We start from the raw sequence: 12,390 nt of genomic DNA, 5'->3' as shown, positions 1-12,390 counted from the left end.
AGAGGAAGAAAGGAAGGAGGGAGGGAGGGAAAGAGAGGGAGGAAGGGAGGAAGAAGAAAAATTACTTGTGCTTTTTCAAATACTGCATACTAAAAGACTAGCGAGCTGCGTGTCAGAGGAAAATCATGGAGATGGGCACTGAGGATGTGGAGGAGCTAAGGTCATACAGAAGGAAAGCAACCTGGCTGCAGACAGTGTTGCTGGTGACATCGCATCCACGATGTCCACAAGCATCTAGAACATTCAACCTTAATCTGTGCCAGTAACACCAGCTCAGTTGTGGAGTCTGAGCTGAGGCAACACCCAAAGAACCAAGGAGAGTCAGCGTCCCTGTCACGGTGCTAGGTGAGCGTTCTGTGGAGGGAAGGCCTTCAGTGCTGAGGGCTTATGAGAGAGCGAATCAAACTCCTTGTGGAAGAGGATATCCACAGAGACTAAGCAGGAAACCCTGAGCTGAGCTTAGAGGAGGCTTCTGAGTCAGATGAAGACTGGCCTGCTAATGGAGAAAGGGAGGAAATCTATGGTGGATACTGAGTGCCAGCTATCCACCCTTCCGTGTGCCCTTTCCTCGCTATACTCCTCAGACCCAGTGGGTACCCAGAATCAGCTGGATGAGGAGGAGAGCCAGCAATGACACAAAACTTCCCCATCATCCAGGAGTTCCCTTGGCAACCTGGTAAGGGCAGGAGCTCCACTGAGCAGCAGGGGCAGGTGTGGCCTCTGCTGAGGGCTGGATGAAGGCAAATTTAATCTAAGAAATAATTAGGCAGATGTTACACTGGAAGCCAGATTTCTTTCCCCATCTTTTTTCACAGTTTCTATAATAACCTAGGATTTCTAAAAATACAGACATAAGGATGGCACCAGCGGGGTGGAGGGGGAGAGCTACAGATTCATCGGCTTATGAAAGAGATGGCCTGATGCCTTCATGCCTCTCGGTTGTAATAATTCTTTGCCAAATATTGCCCAGCCAATGTCTGAGTTCAGAGTCAATCCTGATACTTGTATCTTCGCACAGATCTGGGATGGGGTGTGGACATCAAGACTGACTAACCCCCAGAGGCTGCTAAAACCAGCTAATGCAGACCGCAAGAGGAAGCGGGGAGGAGTCCACCGGCTGGGGTCGCCAAAGCTGTGAGGAAAAGCCCCACTTCCTCAGGGGGTTGTAGAATCTTCCTGTTGCTAGGGGTGTGATTTGGAAATATGGGAGGGTGGAGCAGTTGTGGGAAAATTCTGGGCCTGAAGACAGAGAACGTGGGTCTAAGATCCTCCTAATTTGCTGTCTTCAGCAGGACACTTGGCTTTCTGGGTTTGCCTTTCCATCTCCCGGCACAGGTAACTTAGGCCGGCCTCAAACTCGATATATATCCAAGGAGGATTTTGAACTCAGGATTCTCCTGCCTCCACCTCCTCGGTGCTGGAATTCCAGATGTGCACCACCACACCTGGCTTGCATTTCCTGGCGATAAAGTGACGCCTGTCACCAGAGCTGTCCTGAGTGTGTACTGGATGGGAAACCGTTTGGTAAGTACAAAAGGCTTTTCCTGCCACTTACAGGGTTGGTTTTGGGGAATAATACCTGCCATTTCTCACCTTTGGAACCAATTAAAACATACGACGAAGAATCAGAAAGTGGGTCCGTGTGTTATTCTTTTCACCAGCTAAGGTGCATTTGAGAACAGGCTTCATCTATGGCTTTTTTTTTTAAACTACATCCTATAATGTGGCATCTTTTCTTTTCCTATTTCGTACCTGTCCTCTTGATTACACGCTTCTGGACGGTGGAAAGTTTCCCTTGTATCTACAATCCTAGAGTTTCCCACAGAGCTATCTAGCAGGCATTCTGTCTGAGGAGGAAGACAACAACGAATGATGTTTGTGCTAGAGTTTTTTTTTTTTGTGAAATCTCTGTCTCCGAGACCAGCTTTGGAGCTCTCACGTCAGGGCCCATGTCTGGAAGACAGAACGCAGGATCTCTCTCATATGACAGGGTATATAGCTCTGTCACCGAGCTATACCCCATCGCTGGGCTCATGCCTCTTCATTCCAAGTATCATGTCGAACACAGAACAGGTTCTTTTACTAAAGCGTGTTGAGGCTGGGTGTAGTGTAATGTCAGCACCCAGGAGGTAAAGGCACTGTGAGCAGGCCAAAGCTAGCCTCATCAGGGTTTGAGGTCAGCATGGTCTACATAAGATAACCCTCCCACCTTCTCCCCAAAGAAGCCAGGTATAGAGGGATACATGCCTGTAATTCTAGCACCTACGAGGCTGAGGCAGGAGAACTACCTTGAGTTGAGATCAGCTAGGGCTGCATAGAATTGTCTTTTAAAAATAATGTGTTTAAAGAAAATGGAAACAGAAGGAACCTCCTAGTCTCCCCAGGAGTTACAAAGAAGATTCTAAAGTCATGTTTTCTTCTAAGGATTCCATTCTAGACAGTTCGTTCCACTGGGAAAGACCTCTCTCCTGCAAGCTCTCTCTGTGGAAGGTTCAACTCTTGGTAACTTCCACCTGGTCAAGCTACAGTGCTGTGTCTATCAGGTACCCTGGACATCTCAATTAGAGTTAGTCTGCTAATGCCTTTAGTGGAGAACTGTCATCTTGTAATTAGCTTAGAGCCATGACGGAAGCCTGTGACATCGATGACTCAGAACATAACCACTGACCCTGTTCTTCTCCTGAGGGACTTACAGATCATGAAACAATATGTTTAGGAATTGTGAATAATAAGCTCGTAGCGGGAAAATCAGGAGGAGCTAGCATGCAGAGGCTTTGCCTGGAGGGGTGAGGCCGACCAAGCCCTCTCCTTAAGAATGCACCTCCTCAGAACAGGGCGTTACAGGGACTTGAGAGATCCATCTTGCTGCAGAGAAGCCTCTATATCTCCATGGTGTGGGTATGAAGCCTCTGGAATCAGCCTGCACTCTCTGTGGGTCCATCTCTTTTCTATGCCTTGGGGGATGTCTCCAGAAGGAGGTTTTGTGTTTGGCCCTGGATAACTTGTGAGGGCCCTGCCTTTGCCCTTTCTAGACCAAACCAGGATTAAACAACATAGCTCACAAGGTATTAAAATGATCTCTCCATTTCTTTCTCTCTACTTGTCAGGCAAGAAGTTGACAATCTGCAGGCACAGTCTCAGGGATTCTGCCTGCATGAAACTCTGTCCCCACACAGTGATATAAGGCAGGAGGAGCTGCAGGGGCCTTCATAAGCAACAGTCTGAAGCAATTGAAACAGACCCAAAATGTTGCTAGTGTAATAGAGGAACACATTTTTAAAATATCCCTTAATTTTAATTCATTTAAAAAACCTACTTTTTCAATTATCCATTTTGTATCTGCATGTGTGTTTGTATATATGAACATATGTATGTATGTTTTTGTGTGTGTGTGTGCGTGAGTACCTGCATGTGTGCCCATGGAGGCCAGCTGTTGATGCTGGGTGTATTGTATCACCTTTCACCTTGTGTTTTGAGACAGGGTTTCTCACTGAACTTGGAGCTCACTGATTACCTAGACTGGCCACCTAGTAAGTCATGGGGGATCTTCCTGTCTCTATCTTGCTAACCCTGGGGTTATAATACAGGTTGCCAAGCCAAGCAGTGGTAGTGCACACCTTTAATCCCAGCACTCGGGAAGCAGAAGCAGACAGATCTCTGTGAGTTCGAGCCCAGCCTTGTCTACAGAGAGGGTTCTAGGACAGGTACCAAAGCTATACAGAGAAACCTTGTGCTGAAAAACCAAAATAATAATAAAAACAACAACAAAAACAATAATAGTCACCATACAGGCTTTCATTCTCCAGGGATGCTGGGATAGAATCATGTCCTTGCACTAGAGTGGCAAAGCATTTTACTGTCTGAGCCAGCTCCCAGCAGCATCCCCCCGGCAACTAACAATTTTATGACATCTAAATGCCAAACACTTAGGACAAAAAATTATTATTTAAATTGAAATGTGTTGCACATTGTCCAGGAGACTTCCAAGGACTGGTATGAGCACGTGGAGGAGGGCAATGTGACTAAGCACTTTGGAGTGCTGACCTCATACCGAAACAGTATTCTGGATGCACCAGTGCAGGCGCTGAGGGGAGTCCTGAGTGGATGTGCATTGTCTGACACGAACACAGCATTGTCAAGGACCCCGATGTCACAGGCCCATGGGAGTTGAGAAACACTCCCCAGGGAGAGCTCAGAGGGATGACAAGGCCTTCCTCGGATTCTGGTGCAAAGGGCAACGGTATGCGCAGACAATGTGCACCCTGCCTTTCTTACTGTCGCCTTCTAGATGTTTAAGGCCTGCAGATTGCTCCACTAGAGAGAATGCTTCTATGAGATTAGCTAAACCCACCTCCTCGTTCAGCTGTGTATACTGACCCCATCCCCTTGGTTATCTGTATGTAATCCCGCTTCCTTCAGCTATAAGCAATAACCCCACTTCTCTGTCACCTACATATAATAAACACACTGAGCTTCCTGGGTGCTGCGGCTTCTCCATCAGAGCCCAGACCATCCAATCCCAGCTTCTCTGTCCATGTGTCTGTCCTTTCTTCCTTCCCTTGGTGCCCCTAGTCAGGGTTCTGAGACCAGAGTCATGTAAGGACACAGCACATTGTATTAAATAGAAACTGATATTGGAATTGAATTTATTTCACTCATTTCTTTTCACTTAGTTTATTTTTCTTTTTTTCAAATGCATCTACCAGAAAATTTTTTTAAATGAGCTTTGTGTTGTATGTCTGAGAAGACATGTGACATTCATTGTGATTATGCTTCTCTCTGACTATCCAACAGCCTGCCCATTGCTCCTCTGTCTAGCTCACTTCATTGCTAATGCCACTGTCACCAGGAGAGGGTGGAACACCCAAGGGCCAGGCACTTTTGTAGGCTGAAAATAGCTTGTGCTGGCTTTTAGCTGACAGTCCAGAGGGACACGCAAGTGGTAAACAGATCCAGGCAAGAGAAGCATCGCTTAGCTGAATGCCATGTGGAACTTGAGGGCAAGGTGGCCGAGAGACTAGGATGTGACATGCTGGGGTGTGGGGCTAGGGTCTGAACTGCAGGCGACAGGGAGGCCAGGATGAATGACTGGTCACAAAGCCATGAGCAGAGAACAGGCTAAGGCGCTAGGAAAAGGAAACAAAGCTGCTGTGGCTGGGCACGGGTCAGGGGTGGGGTGAGGGGACCGGAGAGGACACCTAGCATGCACCCTGCCTCGGAGGCACTTGAGCTGCTTCCCTCACGTCAACCAGGCTGGGGGCCTGGCCAGGTTGCTTATCCACTCAGGGTGGCCACTGTATCTTTATTTATCCATTTAACAAGTGGCCATTATTAGTGGGTTGTCCTTTGACTGTGACAACATGTGATTTCCATATAAGCTAAAAAAACAAAGCTCCTTCCAGAAGATGAGAGAAAAGGGCAGCAAATGGCCACACCCTGGTCAATGTCAGTTGAGATTTAGCAACAGCGTCTCTTAACGCTTCCCTTATTCTGTCCTTTTGCTCCCTTTGAAAGTAAACTACCTGGCAGCCACCCAGCTCAGTCTCATGGAGCATTGAAGCCAAGGTCTTGATTTCTTATTGGATACATAAGGATGTGTGTCCATCAAGAGGTCCCCACAGGAACATCTGCACATTTCCTCCTTCCTCATAGTTACATTGCGACTTGCCTTAGAAATCTGTAAATAATTTTGTTTTTCATAATCCCATGATTTAAATTTTTGTTACATTTATTTGGTGTGTGTGTGTGTGTCTGTGTCTGTGTCTGTGTGTCTGTGTAAAAGCCCATCATTATGTAAGGGTCAGAGGACAACTTCTGAGAGCCCTCTCCTTCTACCATGTGTGTCTCAAGGACTGAATTCAGGTCACCATTCTTGGCAGCAAGCACCTTTCCCTGTGGAGCCATCTTACTGAACCTAGAACCTTTTCAAGGATCCACAGAGTGGGAAGAAATTTGGATTTTGAGATTGGTAATGATTCCAAACACCTGCCTACATAGGGCAAGGTCTTTGGTTCAACCCCCAGCCCTACAAACAGTAATAAAGATACTAATGGCTAATAAAGATAAGTATAAAGCTTTGAGGCAGAATGGTTGCTTGGCATGTGCATGGTCCTGTGTTCAGTCCCCATCACCACCAACCGAAGAGTTTCTTCTCATCTATGAGATGGCATTGCTAAAGAAATGCAGGTCGCACAGGGGAGGAATAAAGGAATAAACTACCCGGTTATATTCATCACTATACTTCAATAAAGTAGGGGTTCTATACAGGAGCAATTTCAACTACAGCTCTGGTCAAGGGGTGCAGTTGGTACATCAACGGCAGACTGCTTATCACCAACCTTCACCAGCCTTCTCCGCTACTCTAGATCAGGTTCTCCGCAATGGAAGACATGTGATCTCTTACTAAATTTACACTCAGAAAATGGGAGGACAGAGGGGAGAGGTGATGTGGACAGTAAGAAGAACGGCCCAGTGTTTACGGGATCATCCTGAACACTCGACATGTATGCTAACATGTGAATCCCCAAGCTTAAGTGAACAGGGCCTGACTTGCCCTTGTCTTACTCAACTGATACCTGGCATACCCAGGAACACAGACTCCAGCTCTGCCTCCATAAGGGAGATACTCCGAAGTGTGGGCTGTCTCCTACCAGAGCTTGTAAGACAGAAGCCCCACCCTTTCTGGGCTGCCTGCCCTCCCTAGGCCCACTCTTCTATGATTCTACACATTATTCCTGGGGACCCTTTTTGATAAGCTGACCCACAGGACTCCCTCAGGACTCACATCTCTCTCTATTACACTTGCCATGAGAAAAGTGAATATCCTGACAATATCAGGTCAACTGAAATATGGGTTATTTTTTTCTGGATAAAATTTCTATAGCTAGTCTATTGAAGTAAGTTATTACATTTTATTTTTTTTTAGCTCAATCATTTAACACTTACACTTATGGTCAAAATAACTGTAACATACGAATGAAATGAGCTGACCATTTATCTGAGTCTCCTCTCTCCCGAGGAATTCCCCTTTGCTGTGGTGAGAACTGCTTAGCTAGGTCTCCACGTACTCAGGTAAGCTGCCCTCGTCACTCTGGCTGGCCCTCAGGCTGGCTTTCTCTCGGGGTGGAGGGATGGCTATGCCTCACAGGGATCTCCAGGAGAGCAGCTGGCATTTTGGTCATTACCATTCCTGTGCCGTGTTTCACTTCAGAGCACCCAGCCCTCCCTTCTCATTTACTGCAAATAATGCAGGGGTGTTTTCTAGCAGGTACCCAGGAAATGATTCTGGTTTTCTATCTGGGTAATTCCCCAAGCCATGGTGCCTGGGAGTGCCCTGGTGCAGTTTGAGCAGAGCCAAGTCTACCTGAGAGGCACTGCCGGGACACTTGGAGTGGGAGAGGACCAGCCCAGGAGGGGAGAGGCTGGCAAACTGCCCCAGTGAGGAGCAGCCACAGGGAAAAGGCTGCCAATGACTCAAGCAGAGGCAGGGCTGGGAGGGAGGGAGGGGCTGGATGGAGAGGCTGCAGAGCCAATGGGTCTTGGGTTTGGAAGATTCATAGGTTCTGCTCTCAAGAATCTCTAATATCTACCACACATTAGTATAGCCAGTGACTCATGTCTCTGAAAACTCTGAGGTCAATTACAAATGAATATAGAATTGATGGGGAAAATGTCTTTTTAAATTGAAAAATGACAACAAAACAAACCCTGCTTAACCTTCTCTTTTACAGAAGAAAATTCCAAAATTTTAACAATGTTGTCAAACAAAGAGATATCTATCTATCTATCTATCTATCTATCTATCTATCTATCTATCTATCTATCATCTATCTATCTATCTATCCATCTATCTATCTATTTCCTCAATTTATGTACTTTATGTAGAGTGAGGGTGAGGGGGACCCATCTGAGCTGGCATCTGGACAGAGTAACATAGACTATTTCTCTCCTTTCTTTAAAATAAGATTGCTAAGCAAATAAAGGTTATTTACTAAATATTACCGTTTGCTGACAATGCAACAGCTCATATTTGAAGGGCATTTCATAACACTGGAATATTTTATGCCCTTTTAATTTATGTCTCATGAGTCTATATCAAGGTAGATATTATACTTTTCATCTGGGCATCGCAGTTGAGAAAGCACTTTGTGAAGTTATATAGTTGCTCAGAGGATAAGGGAGAGCTCAGAGTACATCCTCTACATCCAAACCCTACATTTTCTCCTCCCATATATTTTAGCAGAGGGTCTTTCATATAGAAGACTGGATTTATTTATTAGAGTCAATAGGGTTCTAAAAACTTTTCTCGGATATTCCCTGGCAATTCTACGGTGAGAGGCAGTCAAAGGCATAAAGCTATTTTCCAGTCTTTACTGACATTGCTGACAGTGGAAAAATATCTTAAGATTTCATTGGCAGAAAGGAACCGTTTACTTGAATAAATTTAAGAATCACAACCTGCAATGTAAAAGGCGTTAAACCAATTAGGAGCCCTTTAAAGACCATGTATGCTAAGGGTCAGCTGGACAGCATTTCCACCTCAAATATATGTGAGTGACTGCAGAGATACAGAGACCTGTCCTATCCCTGGAGAGTCCTTGCGAATCTTTTCATGAAGGGAAAACTATCTGGCCTCCAATGTTTAATTTTTTTTTAAAAAGTAAGCAAACAAACACTCAGCACGAAGCCAGGAAGAAATAGAAACCCAAGTTGTAACATGTTCCCATAGCAGTCACTAATAGGGTCAAGACTTATCAGCTGCTGGGCGGGCAAAGCCCCGGGGAGAGGGGGCCCAGCAGCTGTTAAGCCATGGAAGCATGCTCTAATTGCTATGTTTTGTTTGGAAATTGATCCCAATAATTAGAAGAGCCAGAATTTGAACTCATTCATTCTTTATCCAGAATCCAGCACTGCCACACTCCACGGCGGTGAGGACCAGACGGTGGCAGTGTCATCCTTTGCAAAGGATGAGGGGTGAAGCTCCCCCTCTCCCAACCTTGGGAATGCCCCTCAGTAGCTGTATGGTTGCCTGTAACATCAGAAAGGCGAGATTTAGGGTCAGTGGTTGTTTGGACCCAAACGTCGTGCCCGTTACAATTTACATCACTTTCCCGACTTTAGTCTAAGGGAAGATTTCCCCTCACTTGTCAGGCGAAGCAAACACAAAGACAGAATACACAAGCCAACTTCAGTGTGTGATGCCACAGTTTTTCGGATCCCTCCCCAGCTTTCAAAGGACCCACTGGAAGTGGAAGCCTGGACTATGGATGGCCTTGCTGAGGCTTGGCCCTGAGGGAGAACGGAGTGGCAAAGGCTTGAGGACTATATTACCCACAGTCCAGCTACTAATTATGCATGTTACCCATGCACCTGTTTCCACAGGGCGAGGTTTAATTGACAGCATGTGAAAGCTTAGGCAACATTTTCTTAGTGGCTCACACAATAACAGTGCATCTTACATTAATGATATCTTAGATTTTTATGGAGAACAATCATAAAATCAAATACTTATGGAGTCCCATTATGATCCGAGCTCCAGACTGGACTAGCCTAAGGAAGAGGCACTTGTGGGTGCATGAGGACCTGAGTTTGGATCCCCAGAACCCACGTAAAAGCCAGGTGTGGTGTTGGAGGAATAGTTGAGAATTCTACATCTTGAAGGCAATGGGAAGTCAACTCAGACACTGGGCTGTATTCTGAGCACAGGAAACCTCAAAGCCCGTCCCCACAGTGACACACTTCCTCCAACGAGGCCATACCCACTCCAACAAAGCCACACCTCCTAATAGTGCCACTCCCTATAAGATTATGGGGGTCAATTACATTCACACTACCACACTTAACAACTGGATGCCAATAGCATATATGAGTTATTACGCACGTCAATAATGGGGGGGTGGTGGTGGTTAGTGATGGTTATGACCTACCTCCTAACTACCGAATTCTCTTGGCATCTCTGCAAACATGGACCATTGGTGCCTATAGCGGTCCAGGTGATGTCTGACCCCTCCAGCTTTTAGAGTTTAGAAGAACAGACACTGTGCAGCATTGGGCCTAACTTTGAATGGTAGAATAATTTATCTAATGCCTTTTAGACAATACATGGCTTTAAGTAATAGGCAGACACGGGACACACAATCAGCACAGGGGATTCCTCAAATGTTTTCCTACCTCTCAAATCTGCTATGCTGTTTTGCAGTGGCTCAATTCTCCTGCAGCCTACCGTCCCTTCTTTGAGATGTAACACGTGTTGATGGGGCAGGGAGAGCCTATCTTTCACAGGTCTCTTTTTCCATCAAGGTAGACTAACTCATGTCTTTATGGCATAGCCTCTTCAATCTGTAAAGCCCCCTCTAACACATAAGTTTTTTATAAAGTGAGGGGGAGGGGAAGAGGGAGAAGGGGGGACAGAGAGAGTTAGAGAGAGAGAGAACTATGGTCCCATAGGAAACAGAAAAAGAACAGAAGAAGGTCCCCATACAGCCTGGCAACTTTCCAGCAGGCTGAACTAGCCTTATGAGCTTCTGGGATTAGAATTCAGCAGACGAAATGAGCCAATTAAAGCGCTTGGCCCCAAACTGTGTGTAGACAAAGAGCTTTGCGGGCTACAGCAATCTAACCTGGGCTGGAAACTGCGGGCTGACTGCCTAGTGATTTGCATCTCAATCGTTTTCATTTGATTCATTTTATCCACTCAGCAAAAGTCAGGCGCTGCTTGGTTTAGGAAAGCCCTGTCTTCCATCCGCCTCCCTACCAGCCTCTACAGACACAATGTGCTCCATCCTCAAGGTTTCCAACTCAGTGGCTTCGCTCTGACTCAGAGTGGCCAGTGTCTGTTGTGTCAAGTGAGATCTCCAGAGCATCAAAAACATGGACTGCTCTGGGTTTTCCATTCAACTCAGTAGCTATTCCCACCCCCAGTACCATCATGAATGGTTCTTTATGACATAACCCAAAAGTGCATGAGCAACACACGGAAAGTCATACTCATATTCTGCCATAAAACCCAAGAAACCACATTGATCCCACTTACTATTTGAGAATCACGCATATCTACACATCAAATTCCAAGCAAAAGGCTGTGTGGTCCCCAAAGCCTATCAGGTTCCATGTGTCAAAAATCGAGAAAATACAATCCACCAACCAGTTTTTACTCATGAGGCATCAACACAAGATCATGCGGCAACACTTTATATTGTACCACAGAACAAAGAATGATTATGTTTTTGATGTGCATTTTGAACTAAGTCACACTAGAATTATAATGACGTCTACATTATGACGGATGCCTAAGACATGAGAGCGACTTGATGCTTGGTGGCTTATGCAGACGAAGCAGACGGGAAACGACCCAACCCTAGTATTCCTCCACCAAGATCCTGGCACTCAGCAAGTGACAACTATGGCACATTCCAGGTAAAGAACGAATGCGGCATGAACTTACTTAACAGTTGGCAATAGAGGGCCTGTAAACTTCTCTTCATGGTATCATCTGGTCCTGCTTGTCCTCCAGTTTATTCATGATTCTGTCTAGGAAAACGGGAGAAGAAATTGTTACATCAAGGGCCACACATTCCCAATTAGAAGAATTCCATTTGGGTGTGAGCATGGCAGTGCACACAGAGCTCTATTGGAAATAGAAAAATCTTAAAAACAGTTAAATTTATAATGTTCTATGTTAGACCATTACCACTGACCAAATCCCCGAGCCATATTAACACCCCTATCCCTGAAGACAACCCCATGGGCAGAGAGTGAGAACCTAGCTTTGAAGGATTTTTACACGACATTCTAGTCTAGTGGTTCTTAACCTGTGGGTCACGACCCCTGGGGGGTCATTGAGCAATCCCTTTACAGGGGTTGCCTATGACCACCAGAAAACATAGATATTTACATTATGATTCATAACAGTAGAAAAATTACAGTTATGAAGTAGCAAAAAAATTCTGTGTTTGGGGGTCAGCAGAACATGAGGAACTGTATTAAAGGGTCACAGCATCAGGAAGGTTGAGATCACCGATCTGGTCTTAGAAGAAGAACAAAGGCCTTTGTCTTTTCTAATCTCTTTTCTGCTGAGGGGTTTACTAAACCAAAACAAGAAAGATTTCTCACATTGAAAATGCGGGCTGCAAAATGAGTTGTTAGCTGGGCATGGTGGCGCATGCTTGTAATTCTGGCACCCAGAAGATAGAAGCAGGGGGAGGGAAGAGTTCAAGGCTAGCCTGAGCTGCACACTATGGCCTTGTTTCAAACAAAATAGTATAATAAAATAAATAACACTTAAAAATAAAAAAAAACAGAAATAATTTATTATTATAAAGGATACTTTTACGGAGTATTTAGAAATCACAGTTAACTGAAAATATGGATAAGAATGATTAAGAAGACACA

The 12,390-nt window shown here is 45.3% G+C and overlaps 1 protein-coding gene across 3 annotated transcripts in view; it reads right to left on the bottom strand.

Annotated features, from left to right (window-relative positions):
• The window catches only part of Tmem108 (transmembrane protein 108), a 279,477-nt gene that overhangs the window by 117,812 nt on the left and 149,275 nt on the right, over positions 1–12,390 (bottom strand). For 2 of the 3 annotated variants that reach the window (XM_075964817.1, XM_075964819.1), the window contains one exon: positions 11,444–11,529. In XM_075964817.1, the coding sequence (XP_075820932.1) occupies positions 11,444–11,483 (40 nt within the window). In that variant the 5' untranslated portion in view covers positions 11,484–11,529. The remainder of the gene's footprint in view (positions 1–11,443; positions 11,530–12,390) is intronic. The other variant, XM_075964818.1, reaches the window with a different exon arrangement.

This window comes from Microtus pennsylvanicus, chromosome 3 (genome assembly GCF_037038515.1).
Source record: "Microtus pennsylvanicus isolate mMicPen1 chromosome 3, mMicPen1.hap1, whole genome shotgun sequence".
Classification (NCBI taxonomy): Eukaryota; Metazoa; Chordata; class Mammalia; order Rodentia; family Cricetidae; genus Microtus; species Microtus pennsylvanicus.
Note: the sequence above shows the minus strand (reverse complement) of the source record. Positions and strands in the feature narration are given on the sequence as shown.